At 45.0% G+C, this 19,529-nt stretch overlaps 4 protein-coding genes across 4 annotated transcripts; 2 read left to right on the forward strand and 2 right to left on the reverse strand.

The window, feature by feature from the left end:
- Positions 1-218: 218 nt before the first annotated feature.
- LOC104057267 (uncharacterized) lies at positions 219-19,107 on the reverse strand. Its single transcript, XM_054066442.1, has 7 exons — positions 18,673-19,107; positions 17,028-17,705; positions 16,817-16,819; positions 2,866-3,039; positions 2,691-2,807; positions 1,960-2,300; positions 219-1,111 (listed from the first exon to the last, which is right to left on the reverse strand). Exons 1-7 carry the CDS (start codon positions 19,075-19,077, stop codon positions 223-225), a joined length of 2,607 nt encoding a protein of 868 aa, XP_053922417.1. The 5' UTR covers positions 19,078-19,107; the 3' UTR covers positions 219-222.
- Positions 1,608-2,376, reverse strand: LOC104057265 (histone H2B 8). The gene has a single exon (XM_009558599.2). The coding sequence runs from the start codon at positions 2,334-2,336 to the stop codon at positions 1,956-1,958; it is 381 nt and encodes a 126-aa protein (XP_009556894.1). The 5' UTR covers positions 2,337-2,376; the 3' UTR covers positions 1,608-1,955.
- On the forward strand, positions 2,592-3,335 carry LOC128852987 (histone H2A-like). The gene has a single exon (XM_054073916.1). The coding sequence runs from the start codon at positions 2,692-2,694 to the stop codon at positions 3,079-3,081; it is 390 nt and encodes a 129-aa protein (XP_053929891.1). The 5' UTR covers positions 2,592-2,691; the 3' UTR covers positions 3,082-3,335.
- LOC128853119 (histone H4) lies at positions 17,366-18,666 on the forward strand. The gene has a single exon (XM_054075375.1). It carries the CDS (start codon positions 17,385-17,387, stop codon positions 17,694-17,696), a length of 312 nt encoding a protein of 103 aa, XP_053931350.1. The 5' UTR covers positions 17,366-17,384; the 3' UTR covers positions 17,697-18,666.
- Positions 19,108-19,529: the final 422 nt, after the last annotated feature.

Consider the following 19,529-nt stretch of genomic DNA (forward strand, 5'->3'; position numbering starts at 1 on the left):
TCAGAATGCTTTTCAACCCATTCGAAACGCCACTTACACATTTTGTTTGGTACTTACTTGACGAGAAATAGCACTCATGATCGTTGTAAAGCTACCTGAAAAGCACAAGGAATCGCATGGTTTCCTACACGGGAATGAGACACAGCTCTCTTTACTGGTCATGTGGTGGCTCTTAAAAGAGCCTTTGGGTTTTCGAGTCTGAGAGATCCGGATGCTGGAAGCTTAGGCACGCTCTCCGCGGATGCGTCGGGCCAGCTGGATGTCCTTGGGCATGATGGTGACGCGCTTGGCGTGGATGGCGCACAGGTTGGTGTCCTCGAAGAGCCCCACCAGGTAGGCCTCGCTCGCCTCCTGCAGCGCCATGACGGCCGAGCTCTGGAAGCGCAGGTCGGTCTTGAAGTCCTGCGCGATCTCGCGCACCAGGCGCTGGAAGGGCAGCTTGCGGATCAGCAGCTCCGTGGACTTCTGGTAGCGGCGGATCTCGCGCAGCGCCACCGTGCCGGGCCGGTAGCGGTGCGGCTTCTTGACGCCGCCCGTGGCCGGCGCGCTCTTGCGGGCCGCCTTGGTGGCCAGCTGCTTGCGGGGCGCCTTCCCGCCCGTCGACTTACGCGCGGTCTGCTTCGTACGCGCCATCTCACCCAAAGGAGCCGCCGAGCACTGAGACACGAGCGTCTGTGCAAGGAGAAGCGGCAGAGGCCCCGACTTTATAGCCAGCACAGCCCTGCGATTGGTTAGCGGGAATGCGCGAATTCCATTGGGCAACAGGGGGGGTTTGAAAAGCCCGCCGTTCTGCAGGGGGCGGTGCCGGGGGTGATGGCTGTTTCCCGCTCCGCAGTCCCCTCCCCTACTGGAGGTGACGGTGCTCTCGCTGCTCTCATCCTTCAGCTCTGTCCCGCCGAGCGGGACCGGGAGCCCCGCGCTCCGCTGCAGCTTTGCCAGCACACAAAATCCACATGGATTTTGCTCTGGCTCCGCAACAGACGGTTTTATCGCTGGTTTTGTCCCAGGCGGCCAGGATTTCAACCCCTTTCTAAAGGCTTTGTTAAAAAAAACCCCAACCTTCCCTGCGCCTCCTGCGTCACCCGAAGCCCGATAAAGCGCTCTCGTTCGCCTTCTTTTTAAAAGCAGCTCTTATTTTTCACTTCTATTCTCATATTACATGGTTACTTAAAGAGTTGCGAGGAACCTCTTTATGCTGCCGTGTCTATTCTCTGTAAGAGAGAACAGAAAACCTTTGCCATTTCCGTGTTAGAACTCTGAAACCAATAAAATTGTTTTTCTATATAGTATTTTGCTTGCATTGTGCATGGTGTGGCAAGTTTCATAAATAAATTTCATGCAGATATCACAGATACGCAGTGTAATCCCTGTGGAGCTCTGAATAAACAAGCTGGTCTTGGCTTGCGGCCAAGTCGTTAGAGACTGACGGCTGATGCTTAATGGGTATGACGACATTTTATTAGAAAATATACAAACTGCATTGGCATCAGGCTGGTTTTGTTAAAACAAAAAAAAAAAAAGAGAAAAAGAAATTAAAAAAAATAAACCCAATCCCACTGCTTTATTTAATGTCAGAACTGGGGGGGGGGGGCAGGGAACGAGGAAATATTACTGTACACATTACCGTGGAGTTTATAAAAACTGGAACGGATTACTTTAAAAGGAGGAACACTTTTAATAGCTTTAGAACTCAATTAGGTGATTAACATTATTTTTAAAGACCTCCTCGGTGAACAGTCAGGGTAGGGCACACTCAAGATGTCCTAAATCGTTTGCAGTGCTTCAACATGACAAACGTTTTCCCTACTATTAAAAAGTACGTCCTAGCCCAGGAACTAACAGTGCTAAATACAAGTACCACTCACCGAAACGAGCCAGTGTGAACGACTCTTTTACTGAATATGTGGGTGGCTCTTAAAAGAGCCTTTGGGTTAAAACTGACGATCCGAGGCGCCCTACTTGGAGCTGGTGTACTTGGTGACAGCCTTGGTGCCCTCGGAGACAGCGTGCTTGGCCAGCTCGCCGGGCAGCAGCAGCCGCACGGCCGTCTGGATCTCCCGCGAGGTGATGGTGGAGCGCTTGTTGTAGTGCGCCAGGCGCGACGCCTCGCCGGCGATGCGCTCGAAGATGTCGTTGACGAAGGAGTTCATGATGCCCATGGCCTTGGACGAGATGCCCGTGTCGGGGTGCACCTGCTTCAGCACCTTGTACACGTAAATGGAGTAGCTCTCTTTTCTAGTCTTTCTACGCTTCTTGTCACCTTTTTTCTGGGTCTTGGTGACGGCTTTCTTGGAGCCCTTCTTAGGAGCAGGAGCGGATTTCGCTGGTTCCGGCATTTTACAGGTCCGCCGCTACCTGACAACCGCAGGAACGACGCAAATACAATAGCAGCGCCCCCCCGTATTTATAGAGACGGTATGCAAATGAGACGGCTCGAGTCTTTTCTTTCCCATTGGACAGCCCGGGTTCGTGATATCAAACCATCTGTCGCCTCCGATTGGTCGCCATTTCATCTGTCTGCCCATTGGTCAACTTCACAATCGCAGCCTCCGCCAATCAGAAGTCGCGCCGAACCTCAGGAGGAAGGGATAAAAAGGCACGATGGGAAGCTCTTGCACTGTCGCTACTGACTTCAGAGCTTTTTAGATCTTTTGGTTCTTTTAGAGTTTTTTCTGTTGTAAAACTTTTGCCATGTCTGGTCGCGGGAAGCAGGGCGGGAAGGCGCGGGCCAAGGCCAAGTCGCGCTCGTCGCGGGCCGGGCTGCAGTTCCCCGTGGGCCGCGTGCACCGGCTGCTGCGCAAGGGCAACTACGCGGAGCGGGTGGGCGCCGGCGCCCCGGTGTACCTGGCGGCCGTGCTGGAGTACCTGACGGCCGAGATCCTGGAGCTGGCGGGCAACGCGGCCCGCGACAACAAGAAGACGCGCATCATCCCCCGCCACCTGCAGCTCGCCATCCGCAACGACGAGGAGCTCAACAAGCTGCTGGGCAAGGTGACGATCGCGCAGGGCGGGGTGCTGCCCAACATCCAGGCCGTGCTGCTGCCCAAGAAGACCGACAGCCACAAGGCTAAAACCAAGTGAAATTCTTTTCAACGGAAAACCCAAAGGCTCTTTTCAGAGCCACCCACATCCTCTCAGAAAGAGCAGGAACGCTATATCCTGCAATTGTTTTTACTCCCAAACCAGTGTAGTTTAATATATTTGGAGACTTCTAGATTTACTTAGATGTAAAGAGAAGTATTCTGATGCATAGGTTTTATTTTCACATTTTCAGCTTTCTTTTGCTGATTGGTGTATGTCCCTGCACTTTTCTTTCTGAAAACTTAATATACTTATGCAAAAGTTTCTGTTTCACTTCTCAAAAACCAACAAAAGGCAGTAGTTACGATAGAGATCGGCCACCACAGCCTCGTGTAAGGGAAGGAGATGAGAACTCGACAAAGGTGGGTTTGCTGCCTTCCGCTCCGTGTTTTCCGTGGGGGAAGCGCTGTTATCCCGGGGCTGAGGGGCGGTGGTGCTGCCGTCCAACCCGGGGGCAGCGCGCGGTTTTCAAAGCTCGGTTGGGATGGGGTGTGCTTTATTCCCAGTGCAGCCACTGCTGCCTCTGATTCCGTGGGTAGAATAGGAATTTGAGGGCCTAATGTGTAGCAATTTTTTTGCAATTTACCATTTTCAGGTGATACCGAGAATGTCGGCAGATAAACTCTCTAAGATTGGTTTTGAAGTTTTAGAATGCAAGCATCCTTTATCAGGCCTGGGCAACACGAGGTAGTGATCTCCATCAATTATGTGCAGCAAGACAAAAGCTAGTTACAGAATATATTTCCCACTTACATGCATGTGTATAAATTTTCCCAAAACCTAATGCATATTCTATTACTTTCCAAGGACTTATTTTAATGTTATTATGAACTTAACAACAGTCAAAACTCTTACGAATTTGGAGCTGGTTCCAGCTCCCTGCTAGGTGTAACATTTGAGATAGGCAGACTCCAGACACATGTGATTATGGAAGAGGACACATCTGTTCAGCACAGACCATACTTCACACAAGATATTATCTTCAAAGGATGAACGGTATCTGGAAAGACACTATCTGAAAAAAAACCCACATGCTATCAGAGGGACACTCTGTCTAACTTTAAAAAAATGCAATTACTTAGATAAAGCTTAACTTTACTTTAGCCTAAATAAAAAATATTAGAATTTTTGTAACTACTTCTTGTATCACAGGTACTAGTGACAGAATTATAGGTGTTTCACTGGGATACTGTGCTCTAACTGACCCAGAACTGTTGCCAAAGGATGTCAGCTATTCGAGTAAGTTACAAGGGTTGTGGAAATGGTAATGGAAGATCACAAGTTTAAACTGAATAGGCTAAAGTTTACTTTTCTATAGCGTGTGAGTTCCTACAGAAGCACATTGTAAAGTCACATATACTTGCAGAAGGGGATCATCATGTACCAATCAGGACTTAAAATGATGTTTCAGTTCTTTTTTTCATTCTGACAGCGTGGGTGACTCTAAAATGCACTATTGGATTTATCTGCCAGTTTCCTTTCCTCCTACAGTCATCTCTTGCACTCCACCTTCTTTGACCTGGCTGAGCCCTTTGGTGCCACCTTCTTGTCCCACTCAGCTCTTGCCACCTTTCTGGAGCTCTCTCTGCTGCTTAGGGCTCATTGCCACTACCTTGGGATTCTTGAGTCCCTTGTGCTCCTTTGAGGCATACAGGGCCTTGGTGATCAGCTCACTGACACTGGATCCCGTGGGCTTTACTCAGTGCTGCCTTTGGCTTCTTGGCAGTGGGAGCTGCAGCAGCAGGGAGAGACACAGACATGGTGAGAGGAAGGTTTCAAAAACGAGAAGGCTGGGAAGTGTGTGTCAGATATAAATAAAGAAAAATGATTAAGAGATGGGCTGGTATTAATAGGAATAAAGCTCTCTATCACGGCTGCCTCGGGAAATCTACCCTACTGGAAGGCAGCAGAGGCTCCTGTCTTCTGTGTTTCCCCAGAACAGGTCTTTTTCTGTCACCATAAAGGACATTGCATTCCTTCCATTCCATTCCTTCTGTTCTTAGGTGCACATATGTAAAACAGGATTTTCTTTTTCATTCAGTAGTCAAACACGGAAGAAAACAAAACCACACACCGGGGAGCCAGGAATGCACTGCTGGGAGCCTCCGAACGTGGCTGCCTCAAGGCGAGAAGGGTTTCTTTGTTCTTTAAAAGCCCTCCTAGAATAATAAGGCGAGGAAAACTGCTTTTTTTTTGTTTTGTTTTTTTTTTTTTGGTTTTTTTTTTTTTCCCCGATATCCTCTCAGGAGGCAGAGGAATGAGTCATCTTGGCAACGTGTTAATCGAAGCCGATTTTCAAGCAGAGGAAGTTAACAGGACCGCCTGCCTGAGTGTTGCTTGGAAACCAAACGAGAATTGCCGGACTGGTTTTAAACAACAGTTGCTGCTTACACAATTGTCGAGTTTGGTTTGTTGGATTTGTTTTGTTTTGCTTCGTGGTTTGTTTCTTTTTTTTCCCCAAAACAACTAAAGGGCATTTTTTGGTCTTTATTTTTTTTTTTTTTTAATATGTAAGCTCTGTCTTTTTTCCTGTTGGACAGCACTAAATATTGATAATCTCCTATTCAGAGATGGACTCTATTAATAGCCATGCTGGGAACTAGGTTGAAAACATTTGAGTATTATTTTTTGTTTAATAATGCCAGGTTTTCGATCTAGTATATTGAGCAAAATAACCTCCTATTGGTGGATCTTCGGTATGGAGGGAAGACATTGTGTGAGTCTGAAGCAGAGGACTGATTTGCAGAAGTTCCTGACTGGGCCATTTGAAAATCCCATATTTTGAAACAGAGATTTCATCTTCACCCTTGAAAAAAGTGCTATGAGGAGGGAGCGTTTACCTCTTTTTCCTGACCACCATTCACACCGAATAGCCTGACAAAGAGGTGGGTCTGTTCTGCTTCTCTTAGAAGTTTAGGGAAGGAACATTTCCCCCCCCCCCCCCCCCCCCCCCAGTGATGCTTGAAAAATCACTCAGAACCAGAACTATTCGAACATTTTTGTTTTCAAATGAGATACAGACAGATTGAAATCTAAAGTGGTTGGGGGTTTTCCCGCCTCTTGTCTTCTTCACTAGAAACTTAGTTACCGTTTTATGCCCTGTCTTTTAAGCTATGTTTCTCCCTTGAGATCATGCATATGAAGAGCTCCGTTCCCTTTCATGGCAGTTTGTGACTAATGTTCTATTTTCTATGCCACAAATGATATTTTCACAATGTTTTTAACTATAGTTTTATTAGCACAGGGAAACCGATGACTTCTGTTTACCAGATCATCTGTTTTTTCTTTTGTTTCAGCTAAAATGTGACTAAAGTGTTTTCCTACAGTTACTGCATAACCTTGTTTCTCCAGGCCAGTCATTCACATTTGATGTAGAAAGGTAGAAAGGCAATATATTCTTTTGCTTCACATAACCATGCTTATTACAGATGAACGCATCTCCTGTCTGCATACCACAATTAAATAAAAGTTCTGTATATTGTTCTGTATACAGTAAAATAGAAAAGACAAGTGAAATAGAATGCCTGAGTAGCAGATTAGACTTTTACAAATTTTCCTTAAAAAGACAAGTATTTAATTTCATTTCAGATGTAGATTTTCTAATTAATCTGGATCCTTTCCCAAATTTCTTTCCAACTATTCAAACATCCTAAATTCTCAAACAGTTTTCTGCATGTTGGAGGAAGTCTTTCAATTTAAGAACAATGCATCACAGATACTGGTGGTCATGAAAAAACATTCAGTGTCACAGATGATCTAGAGTGCTTTTGACCTTTAAGCCCACCCTTGTGCTTTAAAGCACTGGCTATGGCATAGGTAGTACAATTTCTCAGATAGCCTAGCTCAAATAATGCTATTCAGCCTGTAATTACTTCATAGTTCTCTGTTTTTCCATAAAGCACCACACGATAATATGCTGGGTAATTAAAACAAACAAACAAGCACACAAACAAAAAAAACACGAAACCCCCAATGAAACAAAACCACAACAAAACAAAACCAAAAATAAAGCCCAACAACAAAACCCATCTTCGGTTGCAGAAATGTTCACAAGCATGCAAACAAACAGGCAAAACAGAGTGAAGTGATAAAAGACTATTGACGTTTTGGTTAACTTCATCACAGTAACAACAGTGTACAGAGAAAATGTCCTTCAACAGGTCTTACCTTTTCTTGAAAAAGACTGTTTTATTTGCTTTGTAACCGCCTGATTGTGGACAGCACAAAGACGTTGTCCAAACTCCCGTGGTGCGAAGCAGTCTTCTACAGTCTTAGATGAAGGCCTGATTTACGTTTTATTTAATACCCCCCCCCCAACCTTTCCATAGGAGACATTGCTTTAAACTACTGTATTTACAAAACTGTAGGCAGGTTAAAGCATTTGCCTACAAAAGTAAATGTAATTATTTGCCGGCTGCTGAAGGTATAGTTATGGGGCTGTAGCTGTTCTTTGTAAAACTTATTTACATAACTCAGTCTGCACAAGGATTAAACATTTACATGTCTATTAAAAAAAATTATTCTCAAAAGTTTTTGCTTAGATGTTCAGTTCCTTTAGTACCATTCTGCAAGCATACGTAGCAAAATACAATACATTCAAGTAGAAATACCTTACTAATATGGTAAAATGTAGAGAAACCTTTTGAATGGTACCATCAACTTATTTTTCATAATCCCTTGAAAACAGTCTTGCTTAGACAGCAAGAGAAGTTTAAAAATACTATTGATATTGTTTATTTCTCTCTAAGTACAGGATTAATTTAGATGTTTGTAAATGTGAAAGAAACTCTCATCTCCCCATTCACAATTTCAGAGGCACTGATGCTAACATTCAGGAAATTCGAATTACAGGATTAAAGTCTAAAAGCTAATTGCATTCTAGCTGTAGAAACACTGCAGAAACCTGCCTTTGCCGCTAACAATAAATGATCTGAGTGTGTATAATATTAATAAAATAGCAAATCGCCGTAAAACACAAGTAATTCCTTGGACGTCCTTATCTTTGCGTCTTCATAGTTCCTCCCTAATAGGACAGTGGCACAGCTGACGAACAGGGCAATCGATGGGTTTGCAGGCTTTCCTCCCAGTACCCTAAAGAGCCGCGGCTCGGCCTCAGCTGCCGGAGCGCGGCGGAGAGGCGGCCCCGGGGCCGCCCCAGGCACAGCCCGCCCGGCAGCTGCTCTCCTGCTGCAGCAATTTCTGACCAATCCTGCCCGAGAAGGAGCTTCCCTCCCTCCTTCCCTCCTCCTCCACCACCACCACACCACCACCTCCTCCTTCTCCTGCTTCTGCCCCTCACCTCCGGTTACCTTCTCCGCCACCCCACTCCTCTCCTCCCGAGTCGTTTCTACTTCATTAATCCACAGGGCAGGAAGGCGGATCCGTTTCACGGCCCTGCAGTGAGCACCCGCCCTTATTCCTGTTAAAACCAGCCCGCGTTTTGAATGCTTCCATTGTTTCTTGCAGCGACAGTTGGTTTTATTTTAACTATGCTTTATTTATACTGTGGCTGTTGCCCAGGGTAAAGGAAAAACAAGGGGCAGTCGAGGTTCCAGTCTGCTCTTTTAGAAAAAGTCCTTTTGATTATGTAGGCTTCAGGACTAAGGGAGAAAAGGACCATCCTGCCTGTTAAACTACTTATGTAAGGAGCCCACTATCATTGGAGCATTCCCTCCTTACTCATTCTGTCCTAGAAAACTTGTACAGTACAGAACCAACCCTACCCTACTAACTAGAATGATATGGAGAAACTTTTTTCATGCTGGTTGAATGGGGAAGTTCCACTTAACTGGAGGCTGGCTGATGTTACACCCATTTACAAGAAGGGTCATAGGAAGGATCCAGGAAAATACAGGCCTGTGAATCTGACCTCAGCGTCTGGTAAGGTCATGGAACAGGTGATCTTGAGTTCTATCACACAGCACATGCAAGATAACTGAGAGATCAGGCTCAGTCAACAAGGGTTGATGAAAAGCAAGTCTCACCAAACTAACCTGATCACCTTCTATGGTAAGGGTACCTGCTTACTGGATGAGGGAAATGCAGCCGACATAGTCTTCTTGGACTTTGGTAAAGCCTTTGATGTAGTTTCTCACAGCATTCTGCTCAGGAAACTGGCTGCCACTGGCCTGGACAGGTGCACCCTCTCCTGGGTGGAAAACTGGTTGGATGGCCAGGCCTAAAGAGTTGTGGTAAATGAACTTAACTCCAGCTGGAGGCCAGTGACAAAAGGTGTTCTCCAGGGCTCAGTGATGGAACCAGTCTTGTTTAATGTCTTTATCAATGACCCGGATGAAGGCATTGAATGCACCCGTAGCAAGTTCACAGAAGACAAGCTGTAAGGAAGTGTTAATCTGCTTGAGGATAGGGAGGCTCTACAGAGGGATCTGGACAGGCTGGACCGCTGGGCTGAGACCAATGGCATGAGGTTTAACAAGGCCAAATTCTGAGTCCTGCAGCTGGGGCACAACAACCCTGTGCAGTGCTACAGGAGAAGAGTGGCTGGAGAGCTGCCTGGAGGAGAAGGACCTGGGGTTGTTGATTGACAGCGACTGAACAAGAGCCACCTGTGTGCCCAGGTAGCCAAGAAGGTCAATGGCATCTAGGCTTGGATCAGAAACAGCGTGGCCAGCAGGACCAGGGAGTTTATTCTGCCCCTGTACTCGTTACTGGTGAAACCCCACCTCAAATACTGTGTTTAATTCTGGACCCCTCACTACAAGAAGAATATTGAGGCTCTGGAGCATGTCCAGAGAAGAGCAACAAAGCTGGTGAAGGGGCTGGAGAACAAGTCTTAAGAGGAGTAGCTGAGGGAACTGGGATTGTTTAGCCTTGAGAAGAGGAGGCTGAGGGGAAACCTTGTTACTCTCTACAGCTACACGAAAGGCAGTTGTAGAGAGGAGGGTGCTGGCCTCTTCTCCCAAGTGACAAAGGACAGGCCAAGGGGGAATGGCCTCAAGCTGCACCAGGGGAGGTTCAGACTGGATATCAGGAAGAAATTTTTCACAGAAAGGGTCATCAGACACTGGCAGAGGCTGCCCAGGGAGGTGGTTGAGTTACCATCCCTGAAGGTATTTAAAAGATGGGTAAACAGGGTGCTCAGGGACGTGTTTAGTGGCAGATAGGAAGGTCTGAAACTGACAATCTAAGAGATCTTTTCCAACCAAGTCATTCTATGATTCTATGATCTCCACATGGCATTTCTATATAACACTCCTTTAAGAATGCAGTCTCTGCACTCTGTATATGAACAGTATTGCTCTTGGCATATGAGGAGAAAACATCTCTGTCCTCACCTTCGGCTCTTCTATTTCATTTGGAAGAAGTAAGAAGCCCAAGGACTAGACCTGCAATATTTAGGCATCTCCTCTGACCTCAGTAATGTATTGGTTGGTTACCAACTTTGTAATTAGACTGGACCTCCCAAAACTTGATAGGTCTAGCTACTGACCTCATAGGCATTAAAGAAGATAAGTGTGTCTCCACTCATTGAAAACTATGCTCAAAAGAAAGTGAATAAATGACAAGGCTGAAGTGCATTTTCGTTTAGTGACATCTAAAATGCTTGAAGTTTGGAGAGGCCAAGATGTTTACATTGTAAATGTCATGTCAAGAGCACTGTTGCAGGTCAGGCAAATGAATACTTTGATTATCATCAAAATAATGGTTTAATTTGCAATCATCCACTATGATCCAGAAGTCCAAGTCCACTTGTCCCTGGCAGTGGATTTCCCATCAGTTGTTACTCCTAGGAACTCACTATGCCTGTACAGATCACTGACTACCGAAGGACCTTGCAGCTGCATTAGAAGGGCACTAAAGCTTTTTTTTTTTGTGTGTGTGTGTTATGGGATGGGGAGAGGGTAGACAGATTTCAACAGAAAATCATAGAATTGTTTGAGTTGGAAGGAACCTTAAAGGTCATCCACCTCTCACTTCCCTGCCATAGGGAGGGACACCTTCCACTAGATCAGGTTGCTCAAAGCCTCATCCAGCCTAGCCTTGAACACTTCCAGGGATGGAGCATCCATGGTTTCTTTGGGCAACCTATTCCAGGCCTCACCACTTTCATAGTAAACAATTTCTTCCTAATATCTACTCTAAATCTCCCCTCTTTCAGCTTAAAACCATTCCACCCTCATCCTATCCCTGCACTCTCTGATAAAGAGCGCGCGCGCGCACACACACACACACACACACACACACACACACCCCCGCCAGGTTTTCCACCCCTTTAAGTACTGGAAGGCTGCTATAAGGTTTCCCTGGAGCCTTCTGTTCCCTAGGCTAAACAAGCCCAGCTCTCTCAGTCTGTCCTCGTATGGCAGGTTCTTCAGCTGTCTGATCACCTTTGGCCTGTCTCTGTACTCACTCTAACAGATCCATGTCATATTAAATGCATGCATATCTTTATGTGTATGTATGCACATATAACACAGTGAAGGTGTAAAAGAACAGTATGGTACAGAACAACAGCAGGATATGTTATTCATTATCAAGATAATACTAAGAGAAGTGTTTAATTGCTATAACCTGAAATACAGAAAGAAAAATAAAAACCAGGGCATTACCTTATAAAGGACTTTGTAACTTCCTTACTATCCGCTACTCATCTCTGCAAATCTGGGGATAAACAGCAAGGGCTGTTAAAGGTTACTGCATAAACACACCAGTGCATGAAACAGTAACATATTTAAGCATTAGTAATTAATAAATAAATGCATGGTTTTACTGATGTCTATAAAACAATTTCGGCAATGGACCTGACTTTTCCTGGGTTAGGAGCTGCCATGATCCATGTTGCATAAGGATTTCCAGCTTCCATGTGGATGAAAGTAAGTTTGAATGCAAGAGTTGTGGTCTTCAGCACACCTAAGAAGAGACCCTGCTGTGTCCTGGGGCAGACTGACCCATGGGGAACAGTCAGTCCAGGTGCCAGGTCCATCAAGTTAATCCAGGTGAGTGAGGATCAAAACTAGGGCTAAGCTGACCAAAACTCAGACAGCAATTTAAAGGCATATTGAGCTGTCAGGTGCAAAATGTGGGGTTCTCCTTTGTATTGAGGGTATAACCACTAGTCATACTAGTGGCTCTGTCTTCAGTTTTGTGACAGATTGCCTGTGCAGAGGTGTAGGTTGATGGCCTGGATAAAGGTTGACAGCTTAGGGTCTCCATGAGTTGGAAGCACAGGACATTAATTTTGCTTGTGCTTCAGTTGACAAATCTGTAATGCAACCTACAAAAGAGAATTTATTTGTTTTCATGGAATTAGACAACTTCTGTAATATTTTCATTATGTCTAGGCAAAAATACATCTCTGTGTTTACCTGGACTTGTACCTTTCTTGTGATTATACTCTGAGAATATGTACATTTCCCTGGAAGTGTGATGCTGATTTCTTTCCTTCATAAATTTCTCACTTAAGTAATATAGCACATTTAACACAAGCTTCTACTTTGGGAGATTAAGCAAATATCAGTCACTAAATTGCAACATTTCTTTCACTGTACTTTTGGCTGATTTAAAAAACACACCACAGAGATTTTCTAAGTTGGTATTAGTTCTCCTGATGAACTGAAAATATGTGTGTTGGCATATCTGCTGTGGCAATATAACGGAAGATTGGTGAGCAGGATTAAAAACATACTCAACTGACTTGCAGCTGGGATGAAGGAAATCAAGTGTGTCATACTAATTGTTGTTTAGTCTTGTGTGCTTGACAAGTGTTTAGATAAATAACATAGGCCTGTGAAACTCAGCACCATACAACATGCTTGAGATTCCAGCCCTGCTGTAAGAAAAACTCAAAGACTCTGTTTTCCCCTGATATATACAGACAAAACAGCAGTTTAGGTCCCTTTCCCAGGTGCTGTTTTCCAGAGTTGTCTCAGATCATGAGATAAAGGAAATAAATTTATTCTTTCCATTTTATCTGTGGCTTTGTAACTGTTCCTGTGCTTTGCCAGTGTTTGGCTCACACACTACTGAGAGATCAGCAGCTCCTTTAGATAGCAACTAATCACTTTTCCTCAAAACCCCAAAGCAAAATAGATCACTGAAGAGAAAATGAATTTTGAAAATCACATTATTCAACAGCCTCCTCAAGGGGGTGGTTGTCTTCTGGGGAGGTCAGGAGCATCATCAGGAATGGCAGGATGGGAGACTGAAAACTGATGCAGAAGGGAAAAGAAGCATTATATCTGCTGTAGCATACCTAGACAGGTAAGAGGAATAAAGTGGTTCCCTTGCTCCTTCCTGACCTTGCCCAGCCTGCACCTTCACTCCAGTGTCCCCTGGCTGCCTTCCCACATCATGGGAGATATCTCAAGGCTCTTCTAACTAATACTGCCTGATCAGGAAGAGAAACACAATTTTCCACTCTCCCCATACTGTCTTGATTAATGGCAAAAAGCTAAATTGTAAAAGATAAAATAATAATAAGAATAAAGCATATTTTCTATACTCGTTCTTTGGTTCTGAGTAATAAAATCCATGTAAATGAACTACCAAGAGTAAAGAATGAATGAGGCCAAGATGTTCTATTAGGAAACTGTTACTCCAGAATTCAATAACTATAGATTGCTTTGAACTCCTTCCTTCTTTTCCAGAATACTGAAAGGTTTGAGCTCCTGCAAACAGGATATACGTACCGCTTTTCATTTAATTTCTACTATTTTTAGGTGTGCCTCAACTCTGCAATAATATACACACTGTTACTGGCTGTTCCCTGGCTGCCAGGGAAAAGTTTAGAAAGATACCACACACACACACTAAAATAAAAACAAAGAAATTAAACTGTTGTTCAGTGTGGAAAAGATAAATTTGGGTAAAATATCTTGACTTTAACAATCGTAATAGAATAATATTCCTTCAAATAATACAAACATGCTTTAATGCAGCAATCTCTTTTATGCGCTTGTATATTGCTATCATATCTACAATGATTGTCTATAAAATCAGTTAAAAAAAAATTCACTCTTCAGATCATCTGTATTTTTTACCCCTTTCAAAGGTAAGCTACTTGTTAGATCAGCAATAAATTACATAGTTAACTGTTTTGCCTCTTCATTTGGGTTCTGGACGAAGATGAGAAGTTGATTATTTAAGGATGTCTAATACAGAGGAGATGAAGAAAGTATGACGCAAAAATAAGCAAGTTAAATTTAATGGAAAGAAATATTAACCTCAAAATAAATGCCACAAAATGAGATCTAATGCACTAGAAAGAAGCAAGAAATAGATGCTAAAAGAAACTGAAACTTTTTGACAAATCAACACTAGGCATAGGAGGTAAATAGGACAGCTTGTAAGGCAGAAAACGCTGTTCCCAATAAACCACGTAAAAAGAATCAAATTGTTGAAGTAGATAATCTACAAGATATTAATACCCACACCATTTGGTGTCATTAGGTGAAAACAAAGCAAAACCATAGAATATACATGCAAAAATTTACATGATTAAAAACAAATCTACCAGCTGACAAGGGAAAATAAATCTTACAGCACTCCTGAAGGAATAGAAGAGGTCCTTTGAATCTAGACATACAGAGGGAAATCCACATGAATCACTGCTAGGAAAAAGGTGTATGATGTTAAATACTGAGAGAATATGATTTATAGTTAAGCAGAAGCTTTACTGAGCTGTTATATGTAATTGCATTGTAAAACATAAATGGTGGAGGAAAAAAAGGTAGCATATATATTCATTTTCTGGAACAATAAGTGAACAGATAAATAGTGTACAAAGAGATAGTGATTCTAACACAAACTGAGTAGCTTAATCTGTGCCAACAGCACCATCATGGTTGATATGCAAAGATAAATAGGTCTTTGCTATTTCTGTAGAACCAGATCTGTTGATATCAATAAAAGCTGATATAAACAATATGAAGCTGGCTCTCCTACCATGAAAACAAACTTATCAAACTGGTAGCCAAATATAAGCTGAATTAACTAGAATATCTACTAGGAGGCTACAGAGAGAGAAAGAAAAAAAATTTCAAAACATGACCTCAGGTCCCAAAGAGAGAGAACATTCTTTCCAGAAAAAATGGTTGAAAAAAAAGGACAAATGGTGAAGGAGAAAAAAAAAAAAAAGGTGGCAGTTCAAAGGGAAAGTGCTGTGAAAACACCAACAAAAAAACTTTTCACCAACAGGAAGCATCATAGCAATGGGGAACTATCAGGCAGCAGTGAAAAAAATCGGTGAATCTCAAACAAAATGATGAATACCTGATCAACCAAACATGAAAATTAAAACAAAGTATTGCTTGCAGGTATGATTAACCAGGGGAAAATACAAAACAAGAAAAAGGTGGTAAAGATGAAAAATTTGGAACAACATTTTATTTCCCGATTTTTCAAAAACAAAGTAAAAATACCCTCATATATATTTGTGGTAAACTTGAATACTAAGTCAGACAGAAAAAGTAAACCAATACATGCATGCATGCAAGGCGTGAGGGCTTTACACATCATCATGTCTCCGAGAGACACCGCAAAGTCTTCTCTAGCACAGATTCATGGTCCTGACAGACCCTCAACCAAAAAAAATAACATCAGACAAAAAAATAAAGCTGCTAATCCATTACACCAGAGCTGTTGAGGCCCTAAAGATATTACTGAAAAATGAGCAGTGCCAAGGGGTGTGGTACGCCCAAGATACTTTCCCCAAGCTAGAAACATCGGCTGACCAGAATACCAAAACTGTAACCTTCAGGTTCCTCCAGGCCAATCCCTTTCTTGGGCTTTTGATTCAACAAGTAAAACTGTGTAGTAAAAACAAAACAGCAAAAAGAATACTTTGAGCTATTATGTATCATAAAAGAATAAGACCATAAAAATGAGAAACACATGCAATATTTAATTTTAAAAGAACTTTAAGCAATATAGATAATATAGGGAAAACAACCAAGGAGAAATCCCATGAAAAGCTACAAAATGACTGGGTCATCAACAAAAGGCATTTAGCACATAGCATTAGGGTTTATAACAAATATATCAGTGATTAAGGACAGATGTCTAGCTGTGATGTGTATTTCAGAAAACTTCTAAAGTGCATGGTGCACCCTAGAATCACATTTGAGAAGCCACTTTTTTAAGTTATGAGTAGCTACTGTAGATCTTTTAGATGTCAAGACTTAAACATTAGGCATAACTGTATTATGTGCTGCATACTCTGCCAGCTACAGCTGCAACTTTACTTGCCTTGTAAAATGCTGACATTACCACCTGAAGAACTTGTAACTACCTAGAGAAACAGTAACTATGTGGTTCATATGGTCACAGAATTAAGTAGCTGTACCGAAAAGAAACAAGATCAAAGTGAAGGATAAAGGAGGGAGACAAAGTTGCCATGCATTATCTGAAATCTTTCTAAAGGTTAAGGTGAAGCAACTTGTTAAAATCGATGTTTTCTTTCCTTTGAGCGCAGGTGTACAAATACAATTTATAAAAATATGATGTGTTTCTTTGTGCAACAAGTAAAAATATGTAAAAAAAAAACCCAGCAAAATTAATACTTTGAGCTATTATTTATCATTAAAGAATAAGACCATGAAAACGAGAAACAGGCGCAACATTTAACTTTAAAAGCACTTTAAGCAATATAGATTTTTTTAAATTGAAGCACTAATAATATAGACAAATGAGTTCGTTCTTAAGGACTCAGTCCCCAAAACACGGGAAAGCCACGTGGGGACGCAGTTAGAGATCAGGGAAACGCCACTGACTTTACCGCCTGCAAAAACGGGAACCCGTAATCCCCACGGACACCAAAAAAAAAGAAAGGGGATTGGTAACATCTCTCAGCACCCGTTCTAAAGCGGTTTATTTACTCAAGACAGAGACCCCAGGAGCGCGCCCCAGCCCCCACACCCGTCCCTTTGTTAGAGCGCAGCGAAATGGCGGCGGAGAGCGCGGGCGGAGCGGGGAGGCCCCGCCGCCACCATTGGCTGGATTTTGCTGCAGACCCGCGCCCGCCGGGGCCCGGCTTCCCCGCGGCCACGATGAGGCCGGGAAGTCGGGCCTCGGGCCGCATGAAGGAGGCGGCGGCTTCGCCCTCCCCAGGGACGGATCCCCGGCGCCCGGGCAGAGCCCGCGGCTGAGCCGAAGCCCGCCCCGTACCGCCTACCCCGGTCGGAGGCGACGGCGCGAACGCCCCTGCCCGCAGGGGAGGGCGCGGGGCAGAGCCCGCCCCTGCCCGGCCCCGCCGCAGTTCTCAACCAGGTCGGACTGCTGGCCATATAGAGAGCCGCCTGCGCCCGTTTCCCGCCACACGCTGCTTTGATCTGTGGAGTAGCAGGATGTCTGGCAGAGGCAAAGGCGGAAAGGGGCTCGGCAAGGGGGGCGCTAAGCGCCACCGCAAGGTGCTGCGCGACAACATCCAGGGCATCACCAAGCCGGCTATCCGCCGCCTGGCTCGGCGCGGCGGTGTCAAGCGCATCTCGGGGCTCATCTACGAGGAGACGCGCGGCGTGCTCAAGGTCTTCCTGGAGAACGTGATTCGTGACGCCGTCACCTACACCGAGCACGCCAAGAGGAAGACGGTCACTGCCATGGACGTGGTGTACGCCCTCAAACGCCAAGGTCGCACCCTCTACGGCTTCGGTGGTTAAACTCGATTCCTGCGTTACATTTATCGGACACAAAGGCTCTTTTCAGAGCCACCCACACTTTCAAAAAAAAAAGAGCCTTAATCACTGTTCTCGCCTATGTTTTATTTTCACGTTTAAGACAAACTAGGAGGGGGATGTCGGTGTTTGGCTTTTGCTGTCGCCACTCGTAGCTCACGTTCTCCACGGTCCTTATTCCAGCCTCAAGCAACAAGTGAAATCGGTAACAGGTAGTATTTCGATTGCACTCTCCGGGTAAAAGACCGCGAGATCGGGTGTAAAGCTTGCCTCTGTGAGCTACCGGGGCTCTTGAGAAAAACATTCCCGTTCCGAAAGATTCCTACGTACTCCTCCCTCACGGGTTATTCCCCGTCTCGGTCCTCCTAGACAACGGGAGCCAAGTCCTATTGCGACAGCCGCTCCTCAGCCACAGGGCTTCACACTAGCGCCCTCAAAAGGGAAGCCATGAAATGGTGGAGCTTTTCTCTCTGGTAGTCGGGGCGCGGGAGGAGGGTAGGTATGTAGGACACGGCAAGAAAACGCAAGACGGAAAAAGAAACAGCCAAGTGCAACCGTAACGCCCCAGGCAGTGAAGAGGAATGGGGCAGCGAGTTCGGTGCGCAAAATCTTTCCCCCTTCTTCAGTCCTCCACCTGAGAGACCGCCCCTTCTCCGGACACCGCTCTACACCCCGCCCCCCCTCACCATCCACCCCAGCAGCTTTTAAGCTGAGGCTCTCAGTACTGTCAACACGCACACAGTGGAGAGCCGAGGGGCCGCAGCTCCCACGCTACCTGCTGCCCAAACTCCCTCCACTTATCCTAGAACCTGCACTGCTACCTACACAGAAAGCAGCGCTCTACCCGGCACAGGCTGCCCGCGGCCGCTCCAAAGCCAGAGACACAGCTCTCTCCAGTGGTCGCGTGGTGGCTCTTAAAAGAGCCTTTGGGTTGGGTGGTGGCAGCGCAGGAGCCTCAGGCGCGCTCTCCGCGGATGCGTCGGGCCAGCTGGATGTCCTTGGGCATAATGGTGACGCGCTTGGCGTGGATGGCACACAGGTTGGTGTCCTCGAAGAGCCCCACCAGGTAGGCCTCGCTCGCCTCCTGCAGCGCCATGACGGCCGAGCTCTGGAAGCGCAGGTCGGTCTTGAAGTCCTGCGCGATCTCGCGCACCAGGCGCTGGAAGGGCAGCTTGCGGATCAGCAGCTCCGTGGACTTCTGGTAGCGGCGGATCTCGCGCAGCGCCACCGTGCCGGGCCGGTAGCGGTGCGGCTTCTTGACGCCGCCCGTGGCCGGCGCGCTCTTGCGGGCCGCCTTGGTGGCCAGCTGCTTGCGGGGCGCCTTCCCGCCCGTCGACTTACGAGCAGTCTGCTTCGTACGAGCCATTACTGGAAGCTTCTTCCTCTCGGGAGCAGAGAACTGAGATCAGAAAAATGTTAAAGACGATGCGCGCTGATTCCTCTTTTATATACGAGGTCTGCTTGTTCATTGGCTGTCGGAAAGGCCAAAGCTCATTGGGCCGTTTTAAATTCCCTCGTTAACCTTTTGTAAACTGAATCCTCTAATTGTTAAATGTCAAACTTGATCTTATCTATTTCCGCTTCTGCGAAAAAGCTTCGGGTTTGGGTTTTTTGTTTTCTTTTTTTAACGACTTGCCCTCACTAACTTCTCCTTTCATTAAATTAATAGTTCTCTGGCAACAATAAGGAGCAAAAATCAATCAAACAACAATAAAAAAAAAAGACAATAGTCAAACTCTTTCTATATTTCTGAATAATGTTACGTTTCAGGTTTTCTTGGTAAAACCCAAGCCAGTGAAAGCCGGTTAATTGCATTTT

The sequence above is a fragment of the Cuculus canorus genome, chromosome 1, assembly GCF_017976375.1.
Source record: "Cuculus canorus isolate bCucCan1 chromosome 1, bCucCan1.pri, whole genome shotgun sequence".
Lineage (NCBI taxonomy): Eukaryota > Metazoa > Chordata > Aves > Cuculiformes > Cuculidae > Cuculus > Cuculus canorus.